This window comes from Phragmites australis, chromosome 10 (genome assembly GCF_958298935.1).
Source record: "Phragmites australis chromosome 10, lpPhrAust1.1, whole genome shotgun sequence".
Lineage (NCBI taxonomy): Eukaryota > Viridiplantae > Streptophyta > Magnoliopsida > Poales > Poaceae > Phragmites > Phragmites australis.
The window spans coordinates 8,903,531-8,925,779 of NC_084930.1; the positions used below are offsets into that span (position 1 = coordinate 8,903,531).

At 41.1% G+C, this 22,249-nt stretch overlaps 1 protein-coding gene and 1 non-coding gene across 2 annotated transcripts; both read right to left on the minus strand.

The window, feature by feature from the left end:
* Positions 1–4,785: 4,785 nt before the first annotated feature.
* On the minus strand, positions 4,786–4,924 carry LOC133883780 (small nucleolar RNA Z247). Its single transcript, XR_009902989.1, has one exon. It is a non-coding gene; the product is annotated as a small nucleolar RNA Z247 (small nucleolar RNA).
* Positions 4,925–6,272: 1,348 nt separating this feature from the next.
* On the minus strand, positions 6,273–8,629 carry LOC133883475 (3-ketoacyl-CoA synthase 11-like). Its single transcript, XM_062322812.1, has 2 exons — positions 8,420–8,629; positions 6,273–8,059 (listed from the first exon to the last, which is right to left on the minus strand). Exon 2 carries the CDS (start codon positions 8,056–8,058, stop codon positions 6,499–6,501), a length of 1,560 nt encoding a protein of 519 aa, XP_062178796.1. The 5' UTR covers position 8,059; positions 8,420–8,629; the 3' UTR covers positions 6,273–6,498.
* Positions 8,630–22,249: the final 13,620 nt, after the last annotated feature.

A 22,249-nucleotide genomic window follows, 5' to 3' on the forward strand; every position in this document is an offset into this window, starting at 1 on the left:
ATCATTTTCTTCGTCCTGAAGTACCTCAAGAGCATCGTGCCCAACATGTGGCGGGTCCTTGTTCGCATGGCTTGAGCTCCACCGAACATGCTCTTGTTATGGTTGCCAAGAACATGCGGCACTGCTGACCAGTGGCCACAACCAGATTCGCAGATCTTACTACAGCATTTGGGCGCATGTTATTGTTCTCGTATCTGAAATTCATAATTGGTTTGGGTATCGCATAAGGACGACCTTTTTTCCCCGTGGACATCTCGGATATGGCATCGGCGCATATTTGTTATATACAAAGTACATCATCCTCGTCACTGCACTCGCAAAAAGGAATCGCAACACATGCCCCGCCATGTGAACCGTCCCGTGCTGGTGTTCCACAACCCTTTCCGCGATCGTTTCCGGCTGTGGAGTCCCTGTTCAGACCAGTGGCCATCTCATCATTGGGACTTGTTGTGACACCGTAGGTACTATTATCAAGTCTTCGTTTTGTTCAGCGTAAGTGGGAAGAATTTTTCACCACAGTGCTGTTGTGTTGTCATGGACCTGAACGCATGCATACTGTAACGCAAAGGACATTCTTGCTGTCTTGCAATTTTGATTTTGGGCAAACTGGGTTTCTCGCAAAAACTCATCATATCCCCTGCACAAGTGCTTCGTTTTGTGTCGGCCTCGCGTGGCGTCACAGGACGTTGTAAGCTTCTGCACTGCTCCGTGCAACAAGGAGAAAGAAAAAAACGTCGTTCGCTGTCCGTTCCAGCGAGCCTGCACTGCACTGCACTGCAGCACCCAGAGGGGAGCAGCAGGATGTGGTTGGCAATTGCAGAGCCTGCACTTCTGCAGCCACAGAAGGCACAAGGCAGGCAGGCACGCAGGTTACAAATTGGCCAGATGCGGAGTCAGGGTTACAAATTGGCCAGATGCGGAGTCAGGGTTACAAATTGGCCAGATGCGGAGTCCGGTCCTGACTCCTGACCTTTGCAGTTCACGCTTGCCTATTAGCTGGATTTACGTGCATGTTTTACTATGTCTTGTGAATTTTGATCATGCAATGATCTCTACGGGTCTGTTCATTTTGTATATATAGATGATTACAACCGTGACTAACTTGGAGTCTACGGCAAGGCTTGAAGTATGCAGACTCCAATTAGGATTACAACTTTGGCATACTAAACCGAACATAACTATTTCTCGTAACAACCTCCCTCAATCTGGACGTGGTGAAACTACGTTAAGATTGCTTCAAAATCTTTGATATGATTGGACTGCAAGCGGCTTGGTCATGATATCAGCAAGCTGGTCTTTGGTAGAAATAATTCGCACGTCTAAATCTTTGCTGGCCACTCGTTCACGAACAAAGTGGTAATCTACTTCAATATGTTTAATCCGTGCATGGAAGACAGGATTTGCTGACAAATATGTCGCCCCAAGGTTGTCACACCATAAACTAGGAGCTCTCTCTTGCTTAATACCGAGTTCTCTAAGCAAGACCTGTATCCAGATTATTTCTGCCGTGGCATTAGCAACAGATTTGTACTCTGCTTCTGTACTTGATCTAGATACTGTAGATTGTTTTCTTGAACTCCATGAGACCAAGTTACACCCAATAAAGATAGCATACCCTCCTGTGCTTCGTTGATCATCTATATTACCAGCCCAGTCGGCGTCAGAAAAAGCACTTAATAGGGATGAACTTGACTTCTGAATAGCAAGACCATGCTTAGATGTCTCTTTTAAATACCTCAAAATTCTTTTGACTGCAGCCCAATGCACGGTAGTAGGAGATGCTAGAAACTGACACACCTTATTCACACAGAAGGCAATGTCCGGGCGAGTAAGAGTCAAATATTGCAAAGCCCCAACTATGCTTCTATAGCGTGTAGCATCCTCATCCGACAATTTTTCACCATCAAACTGAGACAATTTGTTGGTTACTGTCATAGGAGTAAATATCCCCTTGGCTTTGAGCATATTTATCCTTTGTAGAAGATCTTGTATATATTTTTGCTGAGTCAAAACAATTCCATCTGAAATTGTACTCACTTCTATACCAAGAAAATAGCTCAACTTGCCAAGATCCTTGACAGCAAAATCTTCTTGAAGCTGGTGAAGTAGCTTATCCGTAGCTAAGGAGGAGGAACTCACAATAATTATATCATCAACATAAATAAGCATGTACATTTGTATCCCTCCCTTGTTGAAAATAAACAGAGAAACATTAGCATTAGAAGCTATAAAACCCAACTGCAACAGCTTAGTACTTAAGCGTGAAAACCATGCACGGGGAGCTTGTTTCAAGCCATACAAAGATTTATCCAGCTTGCAAAGATATTGAGGAAACTTAGCATCTTCATAACCAGGTGGCTGTCTCATATAAACCTCTTCATCAAGAAAGCCATGCAGAAAAGCATTCTGAATATCAATTTGTCTCAATATCCAACCTCGAGATATAGCAAGAGACAATAGAACTCGAATAGTAGTAGGCTTAACAACAGGACTAAATGTGTCTTCATAATCTATGACATGCCTTTGTTTAAAACCTTTTGCCACTAGACGAGCTTTATGACGATCAATAGAACCATCGGACCTTCTCTTCAATTTAAAAATCCACTTACAATCAATGACGTTTAATCCAGATTGAGGAGGAACCAAGTGCCAAGTTTTATTCTTTTGCAATGCTTGAAACTCATCATTCATGGCGCTGTGCCAAGCTGGATCTTGTAAAGCTTCATGATATAAGGTTGGCTCCATATCAGAAAGACGAATTGCAGAGTATGTGACTATGCCGTCGGTGCGAATTTTGGGGCAGCGCATACCACGAGAAAGTCTTGTCCCGTATGGATGAACAGAAAGTAGCGCCAGCCTGATTACCATCATTATTGAGCGACAGATTGTCTCCAGAAACAGCAGCTGCCACGTCTTCATCAGGTGCAGGCCCAGACAAGGCTGTCATTGACGGGCCGGCATCAGTAATCGCATCATGTCGCTGCGGAGGAGAGACGGGCGATGATGCACTCAATCCACCAGGCGCAGGATCCTCTGCAGACAAAGAGTTAGTAGCACCTGTTGCATTCGAAGGATCATAAGCCCTATCAAAGCTACTGCCAAAGAAATTTTGTAGTGCTGAGGAAGATAAAGAGGAATCCGATGAATCATGAGACTCAGTGGAAGAACGTGAGGATCTAGAGAAGGGAAAAATATTCTCATCAAAGATCACATCACGTGACAAATAAACACGCCCGGTGTCGATATCAAGACACTTATAACCTTTATGAAGAGAGCTATAGCCGAGAAAAAAACACTCTTTAGAACGGAAAGATAGTTTGTGATTATTGTATGGACGAAGATTAGGCCAACAAGCACACCCAAAAATCTTGAGCATAGAATAATTGGGTTTAGTTTGGAGCAAACGTTCTAATGGAGAGGCATTATCAATAACTCGGGAAGGTAGACGATTAATAAGATAGGTGGCAGTGAGAAAAGCTTCATCCCAAAATTTTAAGGGCATATATGAATGAGCCAAAAGTGCTAGACCAGTCTCAACAATGTGTCTATGTTTTTTTTCAACGGAGCCATTTTGTTGGTGTGTATGTGGACAAGAAACACGATGTGCAATGCCAAGAGTGCGAAAGAATTGGTTGTGAAGTTTTTGATATTCACCTCCCCAATCAGACTGTACACATTTGATTTTCTTGTCTAGGAGACGCTCAACATGAGCTTGAAATTGCACAAAAATACGTTGCACTTCAGTCCTATCATGCATCAAATATATCCAAGAGAATTTGCTAAAATCATCAATAAAGCTCACATAATATTTATATCCTCCAACAGATTGAGGTGCAGGACCCCAGACATCAGAAAAAATAAGCTCTAGAGGAGATGTTGACACATGAACAGATCTAGAGTATGGCAACTGATGGCTTTTGGCTAACTGACAAGCACTACACACCAACGAACTAGGCTCACACGAAGAAGGAATCTTATTAATATGCAAAATAGACTAAACTACTTGAGATGATGGATGACCAAGATGGGCATGCCACTGTGCCGTGTTGACAGTGGAACTGACAAAGGCCTTTTTAGATGACTCAACTTCGAGAGGCTTTATTGGATAGAGTCCGAACTCGCATCTACCTTCCAGGAGTTTTCTCTTCGACACCTGATCCTTTATGACAAAGCGATCAGGATGAAATTCAAAGAAGACATTATTGTCACAAGTAAGCTTATGAACAGAAACAAGGTTTTTAGAAATCTGAGGAACATGAAGCACATTCTTTAAAGCAAGAGGATTGGCAGTAGTTTGAATAGAACTATGACCAACGTGTGCAATGTGCAAACCTGCTCCGTTGCCGACTTAAACAGTTTCCCCGCCATGGTACCTTTCGCGCATGGTGAGACGATCAAGATCACGTGTGATATGATCAGTAGCGCTGGTATCGTTGTACCAATCAATGTCGACCTTGTAGGAGGTAGAGGCAACGGCCGCCGACGGATGTTCTTCACTATAGGACTCGTCCATCCTATGCCAGCACTTCACCGCTGTGTGGCCTTCTTTGCCACATATCTGACAGCGAGGACGCCCTGTGGTACTGCTACCACTGCCATCGCCTTGGGAGTTTCCACGACCAGAATTGCCACGGCCAAAGTTTCCACGACCACCGCGACCGCCACCCCTGTTGGAGCCGCGACCACGTCCTCCGTTCCCCCGGGGTTGGCCGTTGCGACCAGCATAGTTGGCGGAAGAAGCACCATGCAGTTGCATCTCAGCATTGGTGCGTTCCATGATGCGCAGCTCAAACGACATGAGATGAGCGTACAGATCGTCGAGTGTCAAGTAGCCGGCCTGGTGCGCCATCGACGTGACGAAGGAGTCGTACTCCGGGCCAAGACCAGCGAGGATGTAGGAGATGAGCTCGTCATCCTTGAGCGGCATACCGATCGCAGCTAGGGTTTGCCCAAAACCCTTCATGCGTCGGAAGTAGTCGGAAGCGGACAGATCTCGCTTCTTTGTCGTCGCAAGTTGCATCCTGATCTGAACGACGCGGGCTCGAGAGGACGACGCAAACATGCGCTCAAGAGAGTCCCACGCCTCCTTGGCGGTGGCGGCAGCCACCACATCTTGAAGGATCTCCTCGGTGAGAGAGGAGAGTATGCCGCTGAGTACTTGCTGATCCTGGTCGTACCAGTGATCGTAAGCCGGGTTGGGCACTTGAGTAGCGCCATCAGCTGACGAGGAAGCAACGAGCCGAGACGGCGCTGCGACGGAGCCATCAATGTAGCCGATGAGTCGAGCGCTGCGGAGGTAGGGCAACAACTGCGCATGCCAAAGAACAAAATTGGTCTTGTTGAGGCGCACGGTGACTGCGTGATGGATTGGAATAGAGGCAAAGGTGCTGGACATAGTTGATTGCATGGAGGAGGAGGAGGAGGAGGAGGAGGAAAGGGTTGAAGAAAAAGACGACGACATCTTGGTGCCGGACGTCTATAGCTATGGCTCTGTTACCATGTGAATTTTGATCATGCAATGACCTCTACGGGTCTGTTTTGTATATATAGATGATTACAACCGTGACTAACTTGGAGTCTACGTCAAGGCTTGGAGTACGCAGACTCCGATTAGGATTACAACTTTGGCTCATAGCCAGATACTAAACCGAACATAACTATTTCTCGTAACATGTCTCAACTTCTGTGTCATCAACTGAACTGTATTACCGGTTGTATCAGTGGCAAATAAATGATGACCTCTACCCCTCTTCCGGATCAAGTTTAGGCCTATTTGGATCATAAGAATTTCACAGGAAACAGTCCGCTTTCTGGCATTGGCAAAGCCTTAGCGGCCATTAATTTGTTTTACGAACCACAAAGTTCGTCTATAAACACAAGTGTGTATTTGCAAATTGCAATATCAACAGCACGTGGTCAACTTTGCTTTAATTCAAATTCAAATAACGCTGAGACAGACTATAAGTTCCATTATGCAATAATTGACAGCTTGGATATTGATTACAAGTATTAATGCAGAATTGGCATACTATTCCATCTAAATAATCCAGGCAAGGCCAGATCAGCATCAGAACCAGTAGCTGAAAGTCACTTGAATAATCGCACCACAAGAGTAGCACATCACATTCAGTACCTCCTGATATAACCTAGCAATCCAACACACAAGGATAACCCATAAGATGATAGAATGTAACCAATCAATTGAATTGGGAGATTCAGGTTTCGGTTGGCCTACAAATTGATACTACATCTCGATCAGGCAAAGAAGAATGTGTGATATGGAACATCAATTGCTTCCCCCAATCTGAATAAATAGCACATATCAGACATTCAGACCACCCTAGCGAAGAAAACACACCTTTTCTACCTAATTAAATCATCTGAAGTTCAAGTGACTGAAAACAAGAACTGAAGGCGCAAATGACAGAATCGGAAGAAGAAACCTCTGTGCCACTGCCAATCACCCAACTACACTTGCCATCTGAGATAACTAAGTCTTCATGCGTTTCCAACCTTTGAAATCTTTGGAACATCAATAGGAAAGTTGTCGATCTCATCCATCCAGGGGTTCTTCTCCCTCTCTGGGTTCACGGTCCGGAGCGCCTTCCAGACAGCGCTGTTGCACTTGAACCCAGATCCAAACGCAATCTGCCAGATCCTATCGCGCTTCTGGATCCTCCCCTTCGCCTCCGTGTACGCCAGCTCATACCAGAGTGAGCTGCTCGACGTGTTGCCAAACCTGTACAGGGTCATCCTCGATGGCTCCATGTGCCAGTCAGTGAGCTCCAGGTTCTTCTCCAGCTCATCCAGCACGGCACGGCCACCAGCGTGGATGCAGAAGTGTTCGAAGGCCAGCTTGAAGTCAGGGATGTACGGCTTGATCTTCATCTTCAACACCTTCTTGGCAACCAATGTGGCCATGAAGAGTAGCTGCTCCGACAACGGGAGCACCAGCGGCCCGAGTGTCGTGATGTTGGTCTTGAGCGCGTCTCCAGCAACAGCCATGAGGTCCTTGGACAGCGACACGCCGATCTTGCCAATCTCATCTTCCTCCTGCGTCACGCAGCCAAAGCACTTGTCGTCCGCGCCTTTGTGCGTGCGCACGGTATGCACGAGCTCGTACTTGGACCTCCGCCTGTCGGACCGCTTGTTCGAGAGAAGGATGGCAGCACCACCCATCCGGAACAAGCAATTCGACACAAGCATGGACCGCTTGTTCCCAAAGTACCAATTCAGTGTGATGTTCTCCATGCTGACCACCAGAGCATACGAGTTGGGGTGCACCTGCAGCAGATCCTTGGCGAGGTCAATGGACAGCAGCCCCGCGCTGCACCCCATCCCGCCGAGATTGTAGCTGACAATGTTTCCTCTCAGCTTGTAACGGTTCACCACCATCGCAGATAGCGACGGCGTTGGGTTGAACAGGCTGCAATTGACGACGAGGACGCCAATGTCCTTGGGCTTGACCCCGGTCTTCTCGAGCAGCTGGTCGATGGCGCCGAACATGACGGCGCGCGCCTCATTGCGCGCCTCGTCCATGCACGGGTTGGGTGGCACCCGGAGCACGGCGGGGGGCAGGTAGGTGTCCTCGCCGAGGCCCGAGCGCTCGAGGATCTTGCGCTGGAAGCCGAGGTTCTCGTCGGTGAAGGATCCAGTGAGCTTGGAGCAGTTCATGAAGGTCTCGCGCGTGCACTTGCGCTCCGGCTCCGGTTTGTAGCAGGCGAAGTCGAGGAGGTAGATAGGGCGCGGGCGGGTGAGGAAGTAGACGGTGGAGAGGAAGACGAGGAGGGTGGAACAGGCGACCACGGAGAGGAGGTTGAAGCGGAGCTGCTCCCACAGGTCAGCGAGGTCGCGCGGGGAGACGGTGGAGAGCTGCACGGCGACGAGGGCCATGAGCGGCGACAGCAGCAAGTACATGCCGTGGGAGATGAGGTGGTGGTACCCCAGCTTCACGTACTTGAGCCTCACCGACTGCTGGAAGTCCGGCAGCCGACGCCGCGGCTGCGCCGGCTCCGGCGGCGGCGGCGCGGCGGCATTGGGCGGCGTCGAGGTCTCCATACTGAAATTAAAGAAACGGAGAATTGCGTCAGAAAAACTCAAATGTCAAGGCAAGAATTTCTGGATCTTTCCACTCGAGGCTCAGATTGAAACGCCAAGAACATCTAAATCTAACGCGTTCTTGACTTCCTTGGCTGCCTCTCTATAAGGTAACGAACCCGTCCCAAGAATGAATTCCACATTTTACGCATGAACTGAGCACGAAACGCGCCCAACGAACGGCACGCGAAATTTAAAAGAAAAAAGCTGCTTCTTGGCCATTTCCTCTACCGAGATCAAGCAACGAGACCGGGAATCTGCCGCCAGAAATACCAGGAATGCGGGCGGCGAATCGAGAAAAGGGAAGGTTTTTGACGCGTACCAGGACGGGAGGAGCGGCCCCCGAGGAGGAGGAGGAGGAGGGAACGAAGCTTGAAGCCGGCGAGCCGCCCCCCTTCTCTCTCTTATCTCTCTCTATCCGCGCTAATGCGGCCGCGAGCGCCACGGGGAGGCGCCCAGCTCGGTGGCTTAATAGGGGGCGCAGGGGAGGCCAGGCGTGCCCAGGCCACGCGAAAATGAACAAATGGAGAAGGCAAAGCCGGAAAAGAGTCACCTGCCCCTTCTATTAATTGCTCTATTCCATTTTCAACCGAATAGGGTTGACAAGTTAATTTAAGGATAGGCAAGTTAATCAATTTTTCTTTTCTCAAAGCGTATTTCGTTTAAGGATTATTTGGACTCCAATCAAGATTATATCTCATTATATAAAACATGAGTTGATTCTCGCATCACCTCTTACTCTATTCTTTACCTATCTAATAAAAATCACTAAATTTCAAATAATTTACTCATTTTTATCACCACTCTCGTTCTTAAGCCTCCTCGCATGTTACCGGCTACAGATATAAGAAATGTTTTACTAATAAAAATAAATAAAGAATTTTAGAGAGAAATTAGTGAATAGTCTCCTCCTCTTTTTCAGATTTCATCTGAAATCAAATTATGACATCGCTTCTGACGTATTCGTTCGGTGGTGTTTTATGGCGTATTTATATCTTCATATCTTGAGTTTGTGCTTGATATTACTACGTATAATATTTATATTTTGTTGTAACGTATATGCACTAAGCTAATATAATTTAGATTTTTTAAATATTATTATTGTCTACAGTAAATTCAAAAATAATACCTATTCGCATTCTAGTCCTAAAAAAGTGTTTTTTACTACAAAGATACGAAAATAGTAATTTTTGTGGGACCAGGCCGTGAAACTAATTTTTACAGGATCAAGATGCCAAAACTAATTTTTTTGCTTAATTTTTACGGTAAAACTATTTTTAATATTTTGCTACAGTAATCGGAGTAGTAGCTTGGTCCATGCGCGAAAACTCTCGTATGAACAGTGATCCGTGGTTTTCCGAATTGTTTTTCATTAGCTCTTTCTTTTTTTTTTAAGTAAGGTTATCGTGCTCTAAAATTCATAAAACTTCTTTTTAGTCTTATAATTCATAATAAATCGATTTTAAAAGGATTCATCTAAATACCCAGGTAGGTTTCAAAATAAAAAAAAAACTCTAAAGAAAGCTTCTTTTAGAACTTCTAGTAATTTTTAAAGCCTAAAAAAATTCCTAAAAATCTAGAAAAATTCACTAATATTCCTCTCATGTGGCGTAATAATTTCTAAAATTATTTCCAACTTGAGATACTTGGTGAAAAAGTAAATTCCTTTGCAATGCTCTATTTATACATATTTTATCATTTCATACTTATATGCTCTTTTTAATTCATTTTGAATTTAGACAATTTCAAGAATGCATAAATTCATTCAAACTATTATAGAATACATATTAATATAAATATGCACAATTTAGGGTGTGATATCAAATAAAAAAAGAAATATCGACAATTAGACAAGTACCTGCACAAAATGACATGTCTCCGAGATACCCCTCCTCTTCCTTTTCTTCTCCTTCCTCACTTTATTGGACTTGTCACACCCCTGTGCCAAAGACAAGTACCTATAATTGTGGCGCATGCAATTTTGATGCCAAAGACAAGTTCCTGTAATTTTGATCAAAGATAAGTTACTTGGGGTATCTCGAAAATTTCATGAACTTGTCTTTGGCGCCAAAATTACATGTACTTGTCTTTGGCGCAAGGGTGTGATAGGTCAAAGAAAGCGAGGGAGGAGAAGAAAAGGAATATGAGAGGTATCTCGGAGATATGTAATTTTGTATAGGTGCTTGTCCGCTTGCCGATACTTTTTTATTTGATGTCACACCCTAAATTGTGCACATTTATATTTATATGTATTCCATAAGAGTTTAGATGAATTTGTGCATGCTTGAATTTGTTTGAATTCAAATTGAATTAAAAAGAGCATATCACATGAAATAATAAAAATACATATAAATAGAGCATTGTAAAGGAATTTACTTTTACACCAAGTAAAATAGAGTTAAAATATTTTTAGAAATTATTAAACCACATGAAAGGAATATTAGTGATTTTTCTTAGATTTTTTGGAATTTTTTTTAGGCTTTAAAAATTACTATAATTTCTAAAAGTAGCCCTCTTTGTAGTTTTTTATTTTGAAACCTATAAAGGGTATTGAGGTGAATCTTTTTAAAATAGATTCATCATGAATTATAGAATATATATAAAAAGTTTCATAAATTTTGGAGTACGGAAACCCCACTGTCCAAATAGAGAAATAGAGAAGGAGAAATATTTGGAAAATAAGTGAGCACTGTTCATCCAAGAGTTTACTACTCCGATTACTTTAGCAAAAATATTTAAAAAATGTTTTTGCGTCTTGGTACCAGGAAAATTAAGTAAAAAAATATTTAAAAGTTAGTTTTTGCGTCCTGATCATGTGAAAATAAGTTTTTGCATGCCTTTTTCGCGTACTGAGGACATGAAAACTCCTTTTTGTGTACTGTAGATGCAAAAACTCCTTTTTGCGGTACCAGGACGTGAATATGTATTATTTTTATAATTTTGCTTACTTGTGTAGTATGTTTGAAATAACTGCAGACAACAATAATATTCAAAAAAAGTTCATATAATTCAAATAAAGAGCTCGTTTAATTGTACAAGAAGGTGGGTACTCCGTGCTACTTGTAATAAGGAACCAAATATTGCTCAGGTAGTTCGAGCGCCATGTCTACCTCAACTTGGATTCAGGTATCTTCATCCTTGCTTTTTGTGTAAGCATCTGAGCTCCTAGTAAAATCAATCATTTTGATAATTTGCCTAATATCTCCTTGAAAAGAAGAGATTAAGCTCTCCAATGTGGTCCTCCTTTCCGTTCTATCACCTTGACGACGAATGTCCGTGCATGACTTTCAAGCGAATCAAAATCAACTTTTATCTAGAGAAAAATTGCAATTCCATGTCAAACCAGTCAACTTTCGCAGGGGTCATATTATGTGCGGCCGTTTCGAACGAATGAACTTTGCGTTAGGAAATATTTGCAACTTGGATATAAAATAATTAACTTTAAAAGAGGTATTTAGGCTTTGTGAGCACGGAATAACTCACGCAACAATTTGATCGATAAAGCAAGGGTTGCATATATAGGATATCCGTTTCATATCTTAACAATTGGTTTACAGAAACAAATACACGGGAGATAAAGAAGCGAGAGGTTTGATGGCATGTGTTGTGATGGCAGATGCCAGTCTTGTATTTTTTTTTTGTCGTTGGATCGATCCAAAACTAAAAATAAATAAACTAGAGATTCACTCTCACTTAATTAAGTTAAGAAAAAAAATAAACTAAATAATAACATAAAACTATCTATTGGATATCTACTTGTATTCCTACCTCATGCAAGTATGTGCTTATATCTAACACTTCGAACTCAAACAGCTCCATTTTGAACTACAAATGTAAAAAAATTACGATTCCAATTTCAAGTCCATGCTAGGGAACTAGGGCTTTCATCATGGACGGGAGTGGTAACTCGAAAACTGACGAGTCATGGAAGGCGGCTGGCACGGTGTTTCGCATGGATTAAACGACTCGCGTCCGTGTTTGCAAGAAAACGAACTCAGTTCGGCCGTGAATTTACAGGCGCCTTCCCATAAGTATTTGTGATTTTCTGCAAACGTGGGGGCTAAAGTGCAATGCGACGGAAGATTCTCCGCGTACACAGATCGACGGTAGCCAGGGCAACCTGCGTCAGAACGGACGGCTCGATCGCCCGAGATCAGCGACAGCGCCCCACGTCGCGGGTGTACAGTATACTAGCCGTCTACTTCTTCCAGATACCCGTAGCACTTTTATACTCACGTGCATGTGGACCCCCCGTGGTTTTGCCAGTGGAACAAGCGTACTGGACAAGTGGGGCCAACCTTGTGTATGGATTAGCCTGGCTGTGTTCAGGGGTGAGAGGGAAAGAAATTTTATGTCGGATTCTTCGTATAGGTTCGTGCAGTATCATGGCGCGTGCTGTGCAATGGTATGTGTATTGTGCAGATGAGGGTTTCATCGGGATGCTAAGCGCGCGAGCCCCATAAAATTTCTTTCCAGGGGAGAGATCTTTTTACAAGATTTTCCAGGAAGGTAAACTTTAGTTCTTTTCCACTGGAAATTTCTTTCTTTTTCAGCACGAATTTGGTCCAAGTTTATTTATATGCATTTAAATTTCGGCCTCCTGACTTTGAAGATTGATTGATCATTTTAAGCCTACCAGCTCATGTAAGACGTACATACAGCATAGATATGACAGGTATACCATCCGCTCGTAAATGTAAGGTTTGTTTGTTCTGCACATAAGCCAAGGGGGCTTTCAATTAACTATAATACCCCTAATTATTAGCTTCAAAGCCTATATCCAATGCATGCATGCAAATAGTAGTATAAAGAAAAGATGGACATTAATTGGAGGTATATAGGAAGATCACTCTTAATTTGTATTGGAGTATGAAATGAGTCTTGCATTTGTGGACGAAACCGTTAAAAAAATATGTCCTATATTTGTGGACCGAGGGAGTAGTTTTTATTTTGTAGAAGTAGGATAAGGGGATGGTATTCTAATGTTGGCTTAGTGCTCTAAGCTAATGTAGTAATAATGCTAGTATTGTGACAACTCGGAGGGATACAATAATTCATAAATAAACATTTCCTAATTATTTTTTATTAAGGGATCGATGAGGCAAAGTAGAATTATAGATGGCAAATTAAATCAGAGAAGGGCTATTGGATTCTCGCGAGCACACTTGGTTCGGGGTGCTAAATTAAAAGATAAGAGATGTTATTTTCACATTGGTTACAGGCTAACGAGAACGGAAAATGGCTTTCCATGAGTTAAGAATTAATATACCCCCTTAGTAAAAAACATAAGGGTAATCATTTAAATTTCAACGAACAACATTTGGAGAACAACATGCACTTAAAACTATCTATAAAAATTGTATAATACAACATGTACTTGCAATAGAAATCGCTCATGAAAGTGATATGTTAGAGACTGTATCAATGTAAAAAAAACGACGATGGGCAACAGACGGAGCTGCAGCTCTCTAATACTATATCAATGTACTAGGAAATCTTTAGTGTAAACTAATAAATGAGTGCAGACTATAAATAATAAATGTCGTTCATCTAATCTCTATTCAAATACTGCAGCTCATCCCACCATCACCAGTTGAAGAGTTATTTTATGATATTTATATTCATACGGGGGTTTTTGCAAATCAACACATTCACCGGTGGATGCTGGGATTGGACAGGGATTAGACTGATGATATTTGTTGTTTAGACGTTTGCATCCATTTGCTTGTTTGTATCAAAGATTTTCACAGTATGCTTTTTTGAAAGGATGGTAAGAGCATTATCAATTTTTCCATAAGAAGAAGAGAATTGGATTAGTTTATAAGGGAACCAGGCCTGAAAACCTCACAACTGCACGGTTTAAAAGAAAATCGATAAAACAACCACAAGACAACAATACGACCTTAATTCAACAGATGACACTCACACTAATTGATACAACCAAACCATAGATAGGACCATCACAACTCAACTCGCGCGCTAACAAATCAAACAACTATCACCCACACATAGTCGATAGAGCACTGCTCTCACGTCATACCTCTCTGTCACACAAGTCAGCAGCGTAACGCTTTGGAGGAGCACACAATAAATAGATGCATGTGAGTTAAATGAATTAGTTTTTTTCTTCTTCAGCAACAAGTTGTCAATCCCATTTGTTAAATTAGAATTACAATACTGTAGTTGTAACTTGTAAGCCCTATTTTTCATTTGGCCCCCAAAAAGCTCGTATTTTCAGAAATTCGGATTAATTAAAATCCCTAACTTCTGACAGCGATGAGTGTTAGGTGACGTGATCTCTCCATGATTTTTTTTTTACGGAAAGGTAATATGTTCTCTCGTCAAACATTTTTGGTCAGCCACACGAAAGGACACGTCAAGCAATGAAGATTAAACCAAAGGACAAGTGGACACAGTTGCAGTGCTTTCGTGCTGATGAAGCATGACAAGTGTGCAGTATAGACATCACCCCTATCTCCTCTTTGAAGAAGCCAGCTCGAGCACTTCGAATACAACATGCGTGCCACGTCTCATCACGCACGAGTGGCTTGAATGCAACATGCACGATGCATAACTACTTCTCTCCACCACCAGCTCGGTAGATGCTCAGGTTTTACTGCCTCTGTTTTGCAGGATTGAAGGCGTGGTTAGATATAATAGCATCACCTACCGAATAGAACTTCATCTGATCCACTATGTTGATGGTACATTTTCAATAGCTGCACAAATATGGATCTTATGAAAGTACTTACTCGATCCAAAATGTAAGTCTATATAGCATTCTTCCAAATACACTAAAATATAAGTCCATCACAATTATGATGTATATTTTTCTCCATTCTTTCATGTTTACTTCTACTTAAATATACCTTAATCAATACAGTAAACTTGTCAACACTAACAATAATTGATGGCAATAGTATCACTGTAGAGTCACTTAATTCTTATGACCAAGTCCAAATAAACTTATATATTTGGGATGGAGGGAGAAACGCTTACCCCATTGCAATACCTATCATCTTATTATATTATTTATATTATAAAAAGGCAACAATGGTTTTGAGTGATGAAACCTGGGATTGGCCAAACCAACAGGTTTGCCCCCTACGCCGTTCTGTGGATGAATCGGCGGTCCACCTGCTTGCTCACTGACTCTACAGCCGGCGTATTTGGGAGGCATTGAACACATGAACCCAAGAGCTTTTCTGCCAAATGAAACCTGGCTCAATTGCCAATCTTTGACGTAGTGGTGGTAGATTGTGGGGAAGCCCGTGGAAGTTCCCTCCAAGACGATACGCAGCCTCATCTCTTGGTGGTTTGGAGCAGTGAGGGATTTGAAGTTACCAAGTAGAGATGACTCATCATCTTCTTCTTTTTTCTCCCCTCCTCTTCCTATTTTCTTCTCCTCCTCCTGTTCTTTTTTCTCTTTCATATCTAAAAATTGAAGGGAACTAGGAGCTCTCAAATTCGCTCGGGATAAGAGGGACTTGAGTCTGCTACCCCTGTTGGATCACCGCTGTTTGGGAGCTGTTGAAGGAGAGAAATGCGAGAATTTTTCAGCGACGTCGTACCACCGCTGATGTGCTCATCGTGAAAATCAAAGAGGAAGCTAGAGCTGGTGTCTTGCTTTGCTCGTACCTGCAGTGTTGCATTAGCCTAACTTTTTTCCTGTTAACATTTTGCCCCTTCTCTATTTTAATACAAAAACCGGTAGATCTCCTGCCAGCTCGTTCAAAAAAAAAAAAAAAACAATTGTTTTGAGCACTCTTATTCACATGCTAACCATAGGGGGGGGGGGGTTAAAACTTACACTATTTTTTTGGCACCGCAATATAGCAGCGCAAGTTAATGTTGGGCTATTAGCACAAGTTCAGCTTCAGTTCATATTGTCTCAGCACAGTTACGTAGTTGGGAAATTTTACCGTAGATTTAATAACTGTGGATCGTCAATCTAGTTAGATCGGATGGCTAGAATTAAAGAACCTGACATATTACCTCTAGATGTAATAGGTCATATATAATTATTATATTTATTTTTATATCTATTCTTTTAGAAAATTAACTGATTAGTAGATTAGGACCAGATTTTTTCTCAGGTCAACTAACCAAATCTCTAAGTAATGGATTGAACACGTTCTCTTGGAACAAACGTTTGGCTCCTGATCATGCACGTTACCCAAGTAGCACAAACGAACCTCTTCATATGATCATGCACATTCATATGACCGGGCACGTTCCCCAAGTAGCATATGCACGTTTGGCCATGGTTTGGCTTACCGATCGGAGCTCGGTAACTGAGCAACCGAAAATTCGCAGTTACTGTGGTAATCGGTAGAAATTTTTTTTAAAAAAAATCAGACAAAATTTATTTGGTAAAATTTGAAATTTGAGGAAAAATCACGATTTTAGTCGTTCGATAACCGGTCGGTTTGGACCGGTTACCGAGCGGTTTTTGCTATTTATCGAGCGGTTTTCTCGAATTTTCCGTATTATCGGTAACCGCTCGATTTTCTCGGTAACCGCTCGGTTTTCTCGGTAACCGCTCGGTTTTCTCGGTAACCGCTCGGTTTTCTCGATTTATCGAGCGATTTTCTCGATTTTCAGTGAAGTTAAAAAAAACACAAAAATTATCTCAATCTTGTAAAATCAATAACTAATTCATCTGAGCTTCAAATCAAGTGAAACAAATTTTGTTAGTTTCCTTGTAACATGATCTACATGATAAAAGTATTTATACTCATAAAAAAGTTCAAAATTTTCTGTGAGAAATTGTATTTGTTAAACCAAGTTAAATGCATAGTTTACTCTTTGCTAATCCAAAAATCATGAAACTAATTTTTTTGTCTTCTTATATGATCCTATGTCTTTTAAAAATACATGAACTCATGAATTAGTTATTGTAACATACAAGATTGTGTAAATGTGTTGCAACTAGATTAATTCATAACTGACCCATCACACCTCAAAAATTAGTGAAACTATTTTTATTAATTTATTTATACTATGATTTATGTAGGAAAAGTAATAGTAGACAGAAAAAGTTAATTACAGTGTTGTTTCTTAACATATTCACTTTATGCTTGTGAACTTTGTAAAAATCATAGAGAAATTAATAAAACTCTAAATAAAGTGAAATCAATTTTAAAGATCCTCTTAAGATACGTTTTTAAAAAAAAAATGTGTTTGCATGTTAAAATTTTCCTTAACATGAGTTAATAACTGAGCCGCACGATTCAATTTTTTTTTTATTTTTTTCAAACTTCCTCCCTATAGAATATGATGTAAACGACATTATTTTTGAAATTTTTTTTCACAGAAGGTCTTAGAATTATGTCTAGTTTTTTTAAATATTTTTTTGAATTTTTTTTATTTTTTTCGAATTTTTAATTCAAATTCGGTTATCGTTCGATTTTTGAAACCGAACTGGACCGAGAAGGTCAGTTATCGCGATTTTTGCTCGGTTACCGTTGGTGTTTTAACCTGCCTTTGGCTCCATTACTCGGGTACATGTGGTGTACTAATCCTGGAGAACGTCGATTATACGTTGGTTGCCCAATTATGAAAAAAATTATACAACAAAATAATCATGACATGTGATGGTTCACTTCAAAAGAAAATATGACAGGTACAAAAATCATGACGTGACTAAATAAAACAAGTGATCGGATTTTGCTCCCTAGACTAAACTTTAGAGCCTGGGATCTCCTCGCTAATTAACAGCCGGTGTGACTAGTCTGTCGATTGTAACAGGAGATGCCGGTTAACATATTTTATTTAGCTTTTAAATTGTTTTTTTCTTTTAAAATCAAATGTTCAGATTTGTTTGACATCTCACCTCTGAAAGGTAAGTGGTGTACCGTAATAGGACACTACGTAGTTAGGATACACCTCCGGAGCTTGTTTGGAAGAAAAAAAGTTTGTGCAAATTTTGATGGATTGGAATCTATCGAACTTTCATATGGAATGCTGTGAACCCTAGAAAAGCTTCAAAATTGATCCCTATAGAAACATTTCCTCTATATTTTGAAGAATTCCAAAACATTTTATCAAACTCTACAGTACTGTAATCGAATTCACATACAAAGTCAGCTATTTATATTCTTTGAGAAGCTCAAGGCAACAGTCTTCGTCCCTCATCTACTCTACTGTAATAGAAGTAGTTACTTTGCTTCTAAATTCCAGTGGTTTCCTTTTAAAAATGGTCAAATTCTTGCGCTTTCATTTCCTACAATATTCGATTCATGCATTCTGCCTAGTTATATATGCCTTCTGTTCCTACGTTCGAAACGGCCCTTAATTCTTAACATCTGATAGAGGCCTAGAAGAAATCCTTTGATAGAGATGCTGCTCAGGACTTCAGGAGAGGGGTGCATTGATCTTGAAAAAAAAGAGGAATGCATCTCAGGTGAAATTGCCTCAATCGATGAAAATTTCGCAGATTCGTCAAATTCACTTGAGATGCTCCCTCCAGGGGAGAGGATCATAGATGCAGTCATTCAGATTTGTCCTGGTGAATAGTTCTACTGGTAACACATACATCATGTCCCGAAGAAGAAATGATTCGCTGTGACAAGGATCAGTCCTTTAGTGGTTGGTGGTTTGTCTTGTCTCCGCTGCATCCCCAGTTTATACCCGGGTCGTTTGTAAGGATTTGTTTGGTATAACTTTTCTTAAATTAATTTTTATGAAAATGATTATCTAAAGTAAATTTTACGAAATAAGTGATTCTGTAAAGAAAGTGAATTAGAAGAAGTTATTTTTTTTCAGCTCCTAAACTCTAATTTATTTTAGATAATTACTCTCATATAATTAATTTAAAACTGAAAATTACAAACTATTATTTAATAAAACTTTCACTAATTTTAGTTTAAGATCTAGGAGCTCGATTAAATAAACCTAAATACGCACCCGACCAACGCGGGCACGCCACACCGTGAGCGTGAACTGGCTGGCACAGGACGGAGCAGCCCATGTGACCCGGCGTGCCCCCCGTCGTCACATTCTCTAGCATCTTCTTGCCCTCCTTCCAGCTCCAGCTCCAGCTCCCCGCTCTGCAACTTGCTGTTTTCCTCTTGCTAACGCCGCCCCATACGTGGTCATGCGTACGCCGAAATGCCAGCAGATCCCATACACGGGCGCGAGCTGAAAGAGAGCCACTAGAAGATTTCCTGCATGAAACATGACGGGGTCCATTGGAGGAGCATGCATTTGCGTGTGTCACTCGTTCCGTGCTGTACCTTCAGCTGGACCAGAAATCAGATGGCCATGGCAGGCATAGCCGTGCCCTTGCCCTGAGGCCGGGGATGGAGGCCATCTTGAATTGAATCCGGTTGTCAGTAGTTAGGTTTGTTTGACAGGGTTTATAGAGCAGCTTTCTGGTTAAAATTAGATGAATTCTGTCAAATAGTAGTTTTCAATTTTTAATTTTTTGAGTGTAATCTGTGAGAGCGATTCTCTAAAATAAAATAGAAACTGATAAGTTGAAAAAAAAACAGCTTTCTTTGATTCACTTTCTATATATATTTTATTTTAGAAAATTATTTTTAATCATATAATTATTTTATCTAGAGAACCAGACCTTAGTACTCTTATTAGGAGGTACACATACGTACGTACGCTGTCATGAATATATATGTGTGTCCCTTCTGCTGGTCATAAGTTATCACTGTGCAGCGGGATATGTCTCGCTGCAGTAACACGCGTATCGGCATGGCAGGACGCCAAACAACATGCACCATATAATTCACAGCGATTAGTATATGTAAGGACACGGCTGCACCTTTTTGAAAAATCTAATCTTGCAAAAAAAAACTAATTTACAAAAAAGGAAAACTAAGCAGCACGCAGCTGGAAATTTTTTGGGGCATGGGGGCATGGGCGCAAAATCGACTCGTATAAACAGTATCGGCTACTTTCCTCGGAACATAGGATTTTCACAAGAATTTTGAAGAAATATAATGTTCAACCAATAATTTGTGATGGAAATTTATATTTTATAAAGTTTCACAAAAGAAAATGTATTTTTTTCACAATTTGTAAAATCTAATTTTCACAATAATTCCTTCCTTCGATAAAAAAAAAAATATCTTCTTTCTCGTAGACGGCTACTTGTTCAACCAAAATCTAATGTCAAAGGGGCCAGGTCAGAGACTCTAAGATCATCAAGGGTTTCTTGTAGTACTTGTGTGTTTAGTGGCTAATGAAGATATTGTGCGTGCGCATGCCACGGAAGGAATTGAAGTTTATTTATCGAAGAGCTGCTTTCCTTAATGGCACTAAACCATCACCACATGATGGAATGCTCATGCCTTTACCTACCGATCACAGAGCTTCTCAAGAACGATTCACAATTTCCGTACTGCTCGTACACATATTTATATGCTTGCATAGTCAGTCACATCACAAGTTACAATTTACAAAATGCAGGTGTATTTTCAGTCTTGTTGACAACTTCTTTAATTGTTAGGCCCTCAAAAACATTAAAAAAAACAATAAGATACGTCTTTTTCTCTCTTTTTTTACAGGAAGAAAGACACGGTAGTCAGGTTTGTTGATTGTTGTGTTTGTTTGCATCAAGCTAAGCCCGTCCCCAGCTTTAGCTTTGTGTTGCGTACTTGACATTGTGAAGTGGATTGGTTTTTGTGTTTCAACACCAAGACTTGAAGCCATCAACCTTCCGAGAAAATGCACAAACCAAGTAAGCAAACGACTTGGTTTGAATTTTCATAGCTTCTGACTAAACCAACCTGATCGATCAATATATACACACCTAATGTTATCCAAATCGTTCATACGTGAGGCCTAATTTTGATGTTAAATATGAAGCAGCCAAGTTGCAGTACTTGTGATGGAAGGCATTTCTGATGCAATCGTTTCTGGCTTGTTTTCAAAGTAGTGATCTCACTCTCACCTGATAAGTAGCTTTCGTGCGATCATAGAGCAAGACCATAGAGCTGCAATTTGACAGATAGACCATAGAGCTGCAATTTGACAGATTTTAGCGTTGTTGCAACCGGATCAGATGCATTCAGACGACCTTGATTATTTATGTATTCACCATGCAGCATGTACTGAGACCAAACCTAGCCGTAGAAGCTGTATCCTAACAGGAATTAGCACTTCATGCAGTTTCTTGATATTTAAGCCAAAGTATGTTATGCATTTATTTTCCTAATGTGTAATACAAGATACAAGAGGACACTTTTGACAAAATATAGGAGAGGCTGAAATTTAAACTTCTCTTTTGGGCTTCATACTTTTTAATTCTTTGAAACAGCGTGATTCCATAAGGAAAGTGCTTCACACACTAACAACTTTTATACTACAATAACAGTGCAGGTATAGCCAGTTCTATTCATGCTACTCACGCCTCATGAACCCTTGTTACTCAACGTCGTGCCGTCATGCGTGAAGGCCTGTCGGTTGGAACACATGCATGGGCAAAAGATGGATGAGAACACATGCACAAACCATATGATCTAAGTTAGTTATCACTTGCATTTATGCTGTATAGTTCTTAAGGCTGCATAGTTCCTCTCCATATATTTATCACAAAAAAATTCAAAGATACCCAGGATTCTATGATGGCTCATTTTGTGAAATAGAGCAAGTAGATCACTGTTACAATCAAGAGCACCTTGTGGTTCCTCAAATCTAGTTCCCTAGACCATCTTGTCAAATCTTCTCGAAATTTATTTTGGCAGCTGATCCCATTTACTCTGATAAAGTATTTGAATTAGGTAAAATTATTATCCTTATCCAACACTTATTGGGGGTGTTAATTTGAAGTGTTACCTTACAGGGTTTCCTTTTCGGTTAGCTATGTAGCAAACGAAAAGGGGGTGAATGGTCCTAGAGACATCAACATTTCTCACCTACTACAACTGGTGCAAACCTTGCAAGCATGCCTGGACGGGCAGGAGAGCTTAACAGAGAAACAGACGTACTAACCTTCGGCATCTATTGCATCTTTGGCCACAGACTGGCTTTGCAATTTTGCATGCACGCGTGGGGCTTGCATGGACCAATCATTAACTGAACAGACCACAGTTAACAGAGTGTTGAAAAACTGAATTGGATAATGAGTTTGGTGACCAGTCAGACCTCAGAACTAAAAGGAGGGAACTGCATTTTATAGTTAGACAGCCTGTAT

Coding starts and splice junctions, on each gene's coding strand:
- LOC133883475 (XM_062322812.1), bottom strand. CDS start 8,058: ATGGAGACCTCGACGCCGCCCAATGCCGCCGCGCCGCCGCCGCCGGAG.